At 31.3% G+C, this 12,622-nt stretch overlaps 1 protein-coding gene across 1 annotated transcript; it reads left to right on the forward strand.

Annotated features, from left to right (window-relative positions):
- The first annotated feature begins 6,170 nt into the window (after positions 1–6,170).
- Positions 6,171–12,184, forward strand: LOC110033200 (ankyrin repeat and protein kinase domain-containing protein 1-like). Its single transcript, XM_020737109.1, has 3 exons — positions 6,171–6,332; positions 10,480–10,651; positions 11,825–12,184. The coding sequence occupies exons 1-3, from the start codon at positions 6,198–6,200 to the stop codon at positions 12,046–12,048; spliced, it is 531 nt and encodes a 176-aa protein (XP_020592768.1). The 5' UTR covers positions 6,171–6,197; the 3' UTR covers positions 12,049–12,184.
- Positions 12,185–12,622: the final 438 nt, after the last annotated feature.

A 12,622-nucleotide genomic window follows, 5' to 3' on the forward strand; every position in this document is an offset into this window, starting at 1 on the left:
TGCCTTGACAATTGATGGAGGAACATTTGCACGACTAGGAATTTCATTATAGACATCATGTTATTGAGCTAAAAATTCTAGTTGGTTATTTTATTTTATTTTATTCTTGCTTTCTTTCCTTTCTTTCATCAGTTACAATTAATTTTATGCAGCAAAATAGTTCTTATTTTGCGGCATTTACATACATTACCGCACAATTCTTATACATTTATTGATCTTAACACCTAAACCTCTCATATTTACATAAACTTAACGGTCAATTTCTTTGCATCAGGGCTAAAATTGAAACAATTAATGTTAGAAAGGATAAACCAAAGGAGCACCAAAGTTACGGTAGATATGTAATGGTGGCCAAATTCATTTTATCCCGAAAGGCTCAAGCTTATGTGAGAGGGATGAACATTTGTTATATTGTTACATCAATTTTTTTTTTCAGCTGTTTTATGTGTATTTAATCCCAAAATAGCATGTTCCTTAATATTCATCAAACATCATGCACTAAACCTATGTTGCTTTGACAATTGATGAAGGAACGTTTGCACAACTAGGAATTTCATTATATACATCATGGTATTGAGCTAAAAATTCTAGTTGATTATTTTATTTTATTTTATTCTTGCTTTCTGTCCTTTCTTTCATCAGTTACAATTAATTTTACGCAGCCAAAAAGTTGTTATTTTGGGGCATTTACATACATACCCCACAATTCTTATACATTTATTGATCTTAACACCTAAAACTCTCATATTTACATAAACTTAACGTTCAATTTCTTCGCATCAAATTAAAAATATTACTATTAACTTCTTAAAAGTGAAATACTCCTTTCATGCATAAGTAAAGTGTTTTAAATCTAAGTATATTAAACTTAAGCTTTTGGATATGTTAATACGTATAAGTTGTGTGGTATGTATGTAAATTGTTTTATTTATTTATTTATTTATTTATTTATTTCTTACCTTGTTCTATAGCTTTAGTTTCTTTAATTCCGATTATCTGCACAGAATTCAATCAATCGGCTCTGATTCTCTGAATCACTTAATTGACTATATACCCAGTGTTTAAGATTTCTGTCCAAATGACTGAGCAAACTAACGTATGTTTTTTTATCTCAGGTTCAACTTGCAAATAGCAAACAACTAGTGGATCACTATGCATCAAAACATCCGAAGGAGAAAGTTCCCAGCGAGTTAGAATCATAATACATCCTGGTTCTAAATGCAGAATCTGTGTCTAAAAATAATGTTTATAATGGGGGCTGGCCAATCAGGTGACATTATTGCTGTGTTTTTTTCTTAAATTTCAATGTAAAATTAATGTTGTTCTTTCTGCTTTTACTGTGACTGATTTATCTTGAATCCAACCAAAACGGGTTTAAATGTAAAATGCTCTCTGTAGGCAATTACTGCCTGGGAAAGATGATCGTTGTAGGAGAGTGATTATCTATATTGAGAAGTCTAACAACTTCATGTGATTCTTTTCACACCGTTTCAGCTGAGAAAATATTACGTCTGTCGTCCAGACGTGCGGACGGCGGTGCGGATCGCATCATGCCGTGCGTCCGGCAGCGTGGTGAGATTGATTGATGCTGTTAACTGCATGTCTAACTTACCAGACGTAATATTTTCACCTTTCAATCAGGGAGAGAGATTATTGTGGCTGGCTTCTTTTTTAACCCTCAGCTCCTTCAATCAATTTTTTTTAGAAGATTTGTCAATTATTTTATAAAAAATTGTATTGGGAAGCTATTTTTTCCAACAATATCTGCAGAATTACAGTAGCTGTAACTTACAAAAAAAGATATCCAACTTTTCTTCATAAAAACCAAAGATGATAGAAAATTTACATACATACATAGCCCTCAATTCTTCTGTATCTTTATATCGAACAACTCAACTTCAATTTTTATATACATGTTGACTTTCCTATGCAGGAAAAATTGCATGTTACTTTTTTAAAGTTAAAATAGTGATTTTTTTTTAGGATCTGGGGGATTTGGGTTGTATAAATATGAAATGCAATGTTTAGATGATTGATATGTAAATACACATGTATGTAATATCCATGATAGTTTTAAAAAAAATTAAATTAAAATTAAAATCTGACATTGACTTTGCTATCACTTCTGTAAAATGTTGCAATTAGGTCTGTCAAAAAAGCTCGTTGTTTGGGAATGACTCGTGTTCGGCTCGTTTGCTAAGTTAACGAGCCAAATACGAACAAATATCTGTTCGCTCGTGTTCTTCTCGTTTTTGGCTCGAAATACTACTAATCAATTATATATAAAGATATTTGATGAGTAGTATTTAAAAAAAAAATTAATTGACTACAACACTACAAAGATTTATAATCAATTAAAAGTATTAATTAAGAAAATAGAATAAAAATTATTAAGTTAGATTCAAATGATGTTTTAAATTATGCCCCAATTTTTAACATTTTATGACTACGTGATTAGGGTTGTCAAAATGACTCTTTGTTCGTGAACTGAACACGAACACATTTTTTTAGCTTGAAATATAAACGAGTCAAACACGAGCTGAGTGTGGGCTTGCTCGTGCTCGGCTTGTTTACACCCCTAGTTGCAATCATCCGAGTTCGACTCCTAGTTAAATAATCAATGTGAATGTCTTTTGGGGCAGCAACATCTGTTCAATGAAACGGCTGTGAACGAAGAATTCAGAATATTTTCTTTTTTTGGGCCAAAATAATTTTAAGAAAACGATAAGTTTTAATTAAATTATTTTATTATTTATATATAAATATATAATATTCTATTACCAATATTTTGATTATTTTTTAATTTATCTGTAGCTGTTTCATATTTTCTAAAAAAGTTAAAATAATATTTACTTACAAATCATTCTAGTTTCATGTATTTAGATGCTTTTTTTTTTTTTTTTTTTTATTAGGGGCACCTTAAATTAACAAAAAATGAATTAGAAGACAATGCCAATCATAACTCTAAACAAATAAAAAGACAATTGAACCTAAAACCAAGAGCCTAATGAGTAGTGATTAGGGAAAATATAACAAAAATAAATGTCCCAAAATCAACAACAACAAATGACAAAAGCTCTGTGAATAATTTTAGAACTCCAGAAGCTCCAAACTAAGGAGAAAGATCTCTATAATCAATATTATTTTTATGAAGTAGCAACATACATAACTCTAGAAACTCCAAGTGAGAGATCCATAACACTTTTAGATTGTTGCACAACAGATCAATCCAGAAGCTCTAGGTGAGAGATGCACAACATCAAAGAGATGAAGAACAATCTGAATACAACAATAACCAACTCCAAGTGAGAAATTCATTCCAAACAAATAAAAATAACTAGAACTCCATAAGTTTTAAACGAGGAAGAAGATCATAATGAATTGCACAACCAAATAAAACAATTGAAGATCTTTAGAAGACATCTGAAAATAGAAATTATAGATCACTGAAAACAGTCAAATCGCTCCAGAAAGTCCAGATGAGAAAAAAAGGATATTTGAAAACAACAAATCCATATTTCTAGAAACATTAAAAGAAGAAAAAGATCAATGTAAAATAACAAATCACTTCCAAACAAACAATAGCAATAAAAAAACCATCAACAATTAAGAAAGAATACCACAGTAAACTGCACAAATAAACAAAACTACAACAATATAAAAATAAGACATGCTAATAGTCAGCTAAAATATTAAAACAAAACAACAACAAACAAAGAACAACAACTAATCCAAAAGAAACACAAAACAAAAACTCATAATTGACCTGCATATAATAAAAAAACAAAAGCTCAAAACCTACCCGCACATAAATATTAAAATTTCACCTAGGAATTAATGAATATTAGATATTCAAAAGTGCATTTGAATTTTAAAATATGATTGGAAGGTCATGAACTCCAAAAAATTCTTATACATAGATCTACAATGCAATTTACTGGAATTTCCCAAAAAATAGTAATCAGATGATGATAAGAAAGATAAACATTTAAAACTTTATAAAATGAATTAGGAAATTGATTTATCTAATAGGAATTGCATAGTACTCTATTAAGAAGACATCTTATAAGATTATTAATTGATTATTGGACCAACTGGACAACCTATAAGAACATCCACAATTCTTAAGCTCATTAAGACTAGCTGAAGAAATGCAATTATTAAAATCCACAAGTTCACCAAACAAAGCATACAACCCCCAAACTTTTCATTTAATCTAAGAATACAATAAAAATTTTTAAGGAGACAAAGTGTATACATATTATCTTTAATAATTATAATAGAATTTTAGAGGTATTTTCTATTAGCAACACTATTATCATCATAAATGATAGACATATAAAAATTTATAGAGGAAGAATAAAAAGATGCTCTTGAATAAACTGAAGATCAATATGAATAACATAGAAATTTAGTGCTTTTATTCCATTTAATCCAAATTCTACCATGATCAATAGTACTAAACTTTTCACAATTCTCTTCATTTGAAAAAAGAAATTAAAAATATTAAGAGCAACCAGATCATTAATAACATCATTAGAAATTTTGGTTTCTATAAGGCAAAGAAGATCAAATTTATAATTCCTTAAGAAATTTTTACAATCAATAATAGGGGCACTATTAAGTCCTACAACGCTACAATTAAGTAAATTTGACGCAAAAATATAAAAAAATCAAAACAAAAATAAAGAAAAACCAAAGAAACGATAAAGTTACTTACTCTTTCTTTTCTAACTCGAGATTGAGCAGGAAAAGAAGAGGTGGGATTCCTATTGTTAGTAATACTCACAATTGAATTATTAGGACTAAAAAGAACAATATAACTATGATCAAGTTGCATTAACCGGCTTGCTTCTATTTCCTTGTAAACCATAAGAACTAAAATTCCTCTTAGTGCTTCTTCCTCTTAAAGTAGGAATAAGAGCATTAGTAGGTTGAGAGGAAGACTTAGGACAATTTATAGGATAGTGAGAAAAAGTAGAATATGATTTGCATGTAGTAGACTTTCCTTCATATAAAATAAAAATATGTTAACACGAAATAGTATTAACTGACTAGAGAAATGTTAATCTTGCTAGTAATTTTTAAACTATCGGACTCAGACCAACAAATTAAAGGATTAAGAAACTTGACCCAAATGCGGACATCCTTAAAAACTTACTTAAAATGATTAAAATCTTGAGTTTATCTTTTAAAAAAAAAATCTTTCCCGCCGATAAACCAAGTGACACTAGAGAAAAACCATTTCAAAATATTCAGTCTTTCAGTGAATGAAATAAGATCAACAAAGCTCTTAAATTTCCAAATCTTAACAATAGATTGTACTAAAGACTATTATAAAATGTTATTTTACCAAGAACGAGAATGGAGTTCCATCTCATTGATCAAGAAACCTCAGCACTTGTCTCCCCAAAATGAGTTCATGATGATCCATGTATTTTTATATTGATGCCATTTTTTTTTAATTACAATTGGGAGAGATATGGATTAAAACTTTTTATTTTTATTTTTTATCATGTTTTGACTTGTCACGAACTGATTGGACCGATTTAATCCAAGCAATTATATATATATATTTATATATATATATATATATATATATCAAACATTTTACTATTTTCAAAAACAAAATAAAACAAGATAAAAATGCTGATGAGACCATTGAAGGCCGACAACTTGCTATCTTTCTATCCGAGCAAGATAATGCAAACATATCTTTTTCGTGTAAGTTTGCACTAGTTGAAAGTATATTTATGGACATCCTAAAATGGGACTCATTCATAAATTATTTAATAATTTGAAGTTATTGGGTAATTAAAAAATTGGCTTACTAGATGGTAGACACATTCCTATATAGTTAACTAGGGAGGAAGACTACACATGGATCTTTGCTAAGAAGTATTTGAAGATTGAAAATAAAAGTATGGAGCAACTCAAGTGGTCTGTGGATTTCAATCCATAAATAGAACCTCCCATTGTCCCTATTTGGATTTGTTTCTCAGAATTAAAACTACACCTTAAATCATGAAAAATGAGATATTAGGGTTTCTTTCAATTCTGTGGAAAATATCTCAAAATCTCTACGGTTTCCTTGCTGCACGGGTAATAACAGGCGTTCTCTTTTAGATTTTGATACCCTGTTTTTTAACGCTTTTGAATTGGGATTGAATTGGAAAATTTGGAATATTTTGCCTATTATGTTGCGAGAGCGGGATGGACTGCCTCGGCGTCAACTGTCAAGCAGGCGCTCTTTTAAGCTAGATGATGTGAACAGAGATGATAGGGGCTGGACTCTGCTACACATAGGTGCTCGGATGGGTGACCTGAAAAAGGTATTTTTACTTTCTTTGCTTCGGGTTATATTATTATTAGTTTAGAATTTCTTATGCTTATTCTATGCATTTTCATACCGAGTCTTAACACGATCGGTTTTAATACTTGCTTTGCGAATTATTTTGGGTTGAATCTTATTTTGTTTTGTTCCTCTGTTTTTCTATATATGAATTGTAAGATGCATTCTACCAATTGAAGAATCCATTATGGTACTGGATTATTCTCAGTTCTCACTAAACATTTAAGGATGATTGTTGTAATAGAGATGCATAGCTGTTATTCATTCTACTTCCTTGCTGTAAATTTTACTTGATGACTTATTTTTTATGGCCTTCACGATGAAGTTTGACTTGTTTGCATATTAATTAACATCTTGATGGAAAACTCTGAGATTGTGGTCTCTATTCAAGCACATTTTCAGGTTTAGTACACCTTGTAACATTAATCACTTTGATTAATGAGTTCTGATCGGCAATATCTTAGTCAGAAACTTACATAGTTGTGCTTCCTAGGCTTTGTTTTGCAATGCATGCTATTTTTTTTTTGTTGAAATTAAGAAGTAAAATCACTGCTTTGTTCGGGAAGATAATTTTCCCAACCTCATGGGACAATTGGCTTGAAACCGAGCACAAGGCTTCAAGTTGGCTAGTTGCATATTCAAGAGAACAGTTACAATTTTGATATGCCTGTTTCTATCAAGTAGCAGAAGAAAAATTACTGAATGGAGGCTTAGTTGTAAGGATTTAAAAGTTGCATTATATTATACCAAGATCTTATGCAAATATTCTTTATGCCAATCTTTACCAAGTATAGTATGAATGTGCATGCCCAGAGTGTGCTTTTTTATGATTAATTTAACTAAGAAGTAATTTTATTGTGGACATAAATTTTGTTGGTGACAATTTAGTCCACCTTTGCCAACAGAAATGGTCTTGAAATTGATGGTTGCTTGAGAAAACATTTCTTTCATTTGAATAAATTATGTTTTTTAAATGTATTGAACGATGAATTGTTGCAAAAGAATACACATTCATTAGAATATGCTAAAGTTCAAGTCAAGAGCATTCCCCCATATAAAGTCGAATTTCTGTTTGGTTGGTAGATTTTGAGCTGACAAGTATTCCATGCACTGTCACCGTGCTGTGCACATGATTCCTTTATGGTAAGTAAACAACAACCCGATGCTGCTATCTTTTCATTGGAACCTGCTTTATATGATGTTAGTACGGTGAATTGAGACATGGTAATATTGCACTACCAGAGCAGCCGATGTGATGACCCTTTTTATTTGACTGCAATAGAATTATGTTTAAATCAAACTATGAAGATTAAGGATGATTTAAGTATCCTTGCATCACCTTCAGTCGAATACGGAGGTGAGATAGTTTTCTTTATGCCATTTAGATTCATGAATGGGACCCCAAGTTTAGCATACGGCTCAAAAATTATTGCAGAAGAATTTTTTTTTGGTTTTTCAGACCATACAAATTGGAAGGAAAGAAAGCACCCTTAATCGATGCATCTAAACTTAGCGTGCTTGAGCTAGAAAAAAGGCATGTACAGGCAAGTTTTAATATGGACAGAATTTGGTTTTTTTTTTTTTTTTTTTTGGCTGAAACTTTATCACCAAATGGGGTTATTTGCTTTTAAATTTAAGCTTAGTTAAAGTTTGATGGTTGTGATATTGATCATATTATGTTGGTTTTTGATTGTGTAAGTATTGGATTCTGCTGTTCCTTAGATTGGCATATGATGAACTTGAATGATTCTATATGCGGTTTTGCTTATGTGCAAATGAGTTGGACTTTACTTATATTTAATATTGCCCTTTTTTAACTAGCATACATTAGAATTGGATTTTTTTTTTTTTAAGATGCATGTGGAACTATCTTTGGATTGAGCAAAAATAAAACTTGGTTGGACTTGATTTTGTAATAAATTGAGTATTTTGGGCTTGATTTTGTTCTCTTTTCATTAGCTTGTCTCTAGAGGAATTAAGTTAATGTGTCATATATTAAAATTACGGGAGAGAGTAATTGAAAATAAGTTAAGACGTGATACAAAGATTTCTCATAATCAGGTTGGATTTATGTCAGACAAGTCTACCATCAAAACTATACATTTATTGAGAGGTTTGATGGAGAAGTGCAGAGAGAGTAAGAAGGATCTACATATGATTTTTATTATTTAGAAAAAGCTTATGACAAGGTTCTAAAAGAAGTATTTTTGGGAGTTCTAAAAAAGAAAGGTGTTCATATAACATTTATTGAAGTTATTAAAGATATGTATATTAGAGTTTGTTACTTGTGTTCGATCAAAAGGAGTATTGGCCAAGTATTTTTCTATTTTTGTTGGATTAGATAAGAGATCAGCTTTAAGCTCATATCCTTTTGCTTTAGTTATGGATGCACTTACTGGACTTTTACAAGAGGATGTAACTTCGTGTATGATTTTTGTTGATGCTATCATTCTTGTGGATGAAACTAGAGAAAGTGTTAAGATAAACTTGAATTATGGTGGCCTATGTTAGAGTTGAAAAGCTTTTGTTAGAGTAGATATGAAACTGAATCTATGGAATGCAGTTTTAGTAAGTAGTAGATCTAGTGGCAGAGTTGTAACAATGGGTGATCAAATCATTAATAGGAGTGAACGCTTTAGATATATTGAGTCTATTGTTTAAAGTGACAGTGATATGGATGGAAATGTTTTTAGTAGACAAGTTGGATGGTTGAAGTGGAAGATAGCAACATGACTATTATGTGATAGAAAAATACCGCTTGCACTTAAAGAAAATTTTATAAGATGGTAGTGATATGTGTAATGCTTTATGACACAGAATGTTGGCATATAAAGAGAAGCATGAAACTAAGTTAAATGTTGTTGAGATGAGAATGCTCAGGTGGATGAGTGACTTGACTCTTAAAGACAAATGTGAAATGAATATATCCGTGAAATGGTTTGTGTGGCTTTAGTGGCAGACAATATTTGAGAGAGTCGTCTTAGATGGGTTGGCCACATTAAACGTCGACCATCTAATGATCCGTTTAGGAGAATAGATGTTTTAGATTTGACTTATGTTAAGAAATGAAGCGGTAAACTTAAAAAAGTTTTGGGCATGTTGTATAAAAAACTGATCGTAAATTACTATAATTAAATGAAAATATGACACTCGATAGGACATAACGTAGAAATAGTATTCATGTAGCCGTCCCCACTTAGTGGGATAAATGCTTCTTCTTGTTGTTGTTGTTTCATTTACTTGTCTCTGATATTCCCAAATTGAGCTAGTGATATAAAAGGGTTTTGCTTGTTTCATTTTTTGTTTGTCACATTTGATGCGCTAGTAAATGTTGATCAAGTATGACCAAGCTAGAAAAAAAAAATTAACATTTTAAAATGTAAAGACATTGGCTGAACTAGGATCAACGTCAACCACAATTATTCATAAGAAACAAGTAATGAACGTTCAAGAGAATTCAGATGAAGACATTTATAATGATTGATGAAATGCATCATCTCATGAAATATCAAATGTGTTTTAAAAATAAATAATGATGTGTCCTCGTCTGCGGGATCAAGTGCTTGGCTTTGAGTTCTATTTAGGAGTCTTCTTCCATTTGTTTTTGTATCTGTAAAGAGTTCATTTTCAAGATGTTTTTCTTTCTCTTTTATATTTAAGATGTGTTTTTTTAGTTGAGGATAATTATATACATACCACCGGAAATTTTGATATTTATAAAGAAATCACCCAGGTGATTTTTTTTTTTTGAACCAAGATCAAACTATTGAGAATTTATTAAAATGAAAAATGGAGTTTACCATGAATTTTGATATTTGATTGAGAATTTGAGAAATCGATGAAAGAGGGTGGCTGATTTGTAAATGGAAAGTTTCAGTGGTCTGTATGTTATTGTCCCTTAAAGCTTATTTTAAAGGGTGAGTTCGACTTAAAAAGCATCAATTTTAAACATTTTGCTTTCCAGCCAATTGCAAGCAATCATATTCATTTGCTTAATATTTATTAAGGTGAAATAAAATATTCTTGTTCTATCATATAATAGTTTCTTTCTCTTTACTGCGATTGACTTCTTAACTAGGAATATTTGTGGAGAAGAAATCATTAATATTCTAGTAATCTTGTGGCAGGTGAAATGTCTTCTGGAAGAGGGAATGGATGTGAATATTGGTGCGTGGGGCCCAAAATCTCAGGGAGAGACTCCTCTTCATCTTGCCGCTCAAGGAGGACACATAAAGGTTATGGACCTGTTGCTGGACAATGGTGCAGATATCGATGCTAGAACCAAAGGCGCTTGCGGCTGTAAGTTTTACTTATATCTAATCTGTTCCGTTGCTGTATAGTGGTTCATTGTTTTCTTTGTTATAAATGCTGTGTTAGCTTATAGAAATGAAAGGGTTTTTTCATTTGATGTTTCTCACAATGAGATGGTTGAATAAATTTAGCTATAGCAAGTTGGAGGATTTTTCTAAGTTGTGCTTAAATTGGAGGTCTCAGTTACCATTGAATTAACTTTTTAATTTATTTTAAATATATGATCACGTATAGGGTTGTAAATGAGTTGAGCTTGATCGAGCTTAGGTTTGGCTCGTGTTCGGTTTGTTCGAAATTGATTTTGAACAGTGTATTTGTGTTCAGCGGCTCAATTTACATATCTAGTTCATGTTAACTTGAAATTGATTTGTTTTAATTAATTAGAAAAATAGATATAGGGTGTTAGATTTGAACTTGTACCATTTCTATGTAATAAAAATATAGAACCACGTGAGTTGTGATTTAAACTCTCTCTCTCTCTCTCTCTCTCTCTCACACACACACACACACACACACACACATATATATAATTTCTATATTTTGAGTTAAAATGAGTTGGACACGATTGAACAAAGTGATGTTCGCGTTCGGCTCGTTTATGATTCAAGCTTATAAAATTTGTTTGTGATTTACTCACTTACTTAACGAATGATTCAAGCACGAGCCATTTTCGAGAAAAACAAAAATTTTTTTTTGACAACTCTAATCACATTAAACTGCAGATGTTGTACTTAAAAGTGTGCTATATGAATGTATAAAATTTGGGTTGGGATGTTCTTAATAAAATTTTGGTTAGTGTGTCTATCAAAATTATTAATTTTTTTCTAAAATGTATTTCAACAAAAACTTTGATTGATTTTTTATGTATTGTGCCCCTCTCATAATTAGTTCATCTAAGGATTGAAACCCATTCTGACTGAATTGGTATCCAATGTGAAACATTACCACTGTAGGTAATGATTTGTAACTACATCAACTTTGAATCAAAGCTCCATACCCTTGAATTTGGTAAAAGGGCATTTACACATATACCACACAATTCTCATTCATTTACATGTCTAACACTTAAGCTTACATCACGTCAAGAATATCACTACCACAAAATTTTTAATATGGAAGCACACGCCAAAGTGTCATCTGTTGTTGTTATTGCTGGTGCAGGGACTCCGGTACACAACGCGGCCAAATCAAGGAAGAAGGAAGCCATAAAATTCCTGATAGAGAACGGAGCCTTCTTGCCCCCTGACATGTACGACAGCAGATTCAATCCCCCGCTTCATTACTGCCCCGGCCTCGAGTGGGCTTACGAGATCCTCCGAATGCAACATCGTCACCACCTCTTCTCTGGTGAGACTGCTTCTACCTCCACCAACTCCGACAGCTGAACGGAACTATTTCTTACTATTCCGCTTCTGTTAATCATATGCTCATAAATCTTCTGAACATGGAACAACTGTTTTTCTTTTGTGTTTTTTGTTTTGTTGGGGACAATGATTATGCTTTGATAGAACCTTTTGGATATGCGTGATTATATATGTATATACACATATGTACTAATTCTTTTTATTTTTGAATGATTACATACATACATAGCATCCGAAACATTACTATTTACAAAATATAGCACCTAGGTGATATTTTTGAATTGCCGAACAGATGTATTTATGCATGCTATGATCAAACCATCGAGAATTTTATAAAAATAGAAGATATGCGTGACTATATATGTATATATACATATATTCTTTCTATTTTTTAATGAACATTACTATTTACAAAATATAGCACCTAAGCGATATCTTTGAATTGCCGAACAGATGTATTTCTGCATGCTATGATCAAACCATCGAGAATTTTATAAAAATAGAAAACATGGGTTGGTGTTTTATCATGAATTTTGATATTTGAATGAGAGCTTAAAAAAATGGATGGAAAGTGGGTGCTTGATTTGTAAATAGC

Source organism: Phalaenopsis equestris, unplaced genomic scaffold (genome assembly GCF_001263595.1).
Source record: "Phalaenopsis equestris unplaced genomic scaffold, ASM126359v1 Scaffold000002, whole genome shotgun sequence".
Taxonomy (NCBI): Eukaryota; Viridiplantae; Streptophyta; class Magnoliopsida; order Asparagales; family Orchidaceae; genus Phalaenopsis; species Phalaenopsis equestris.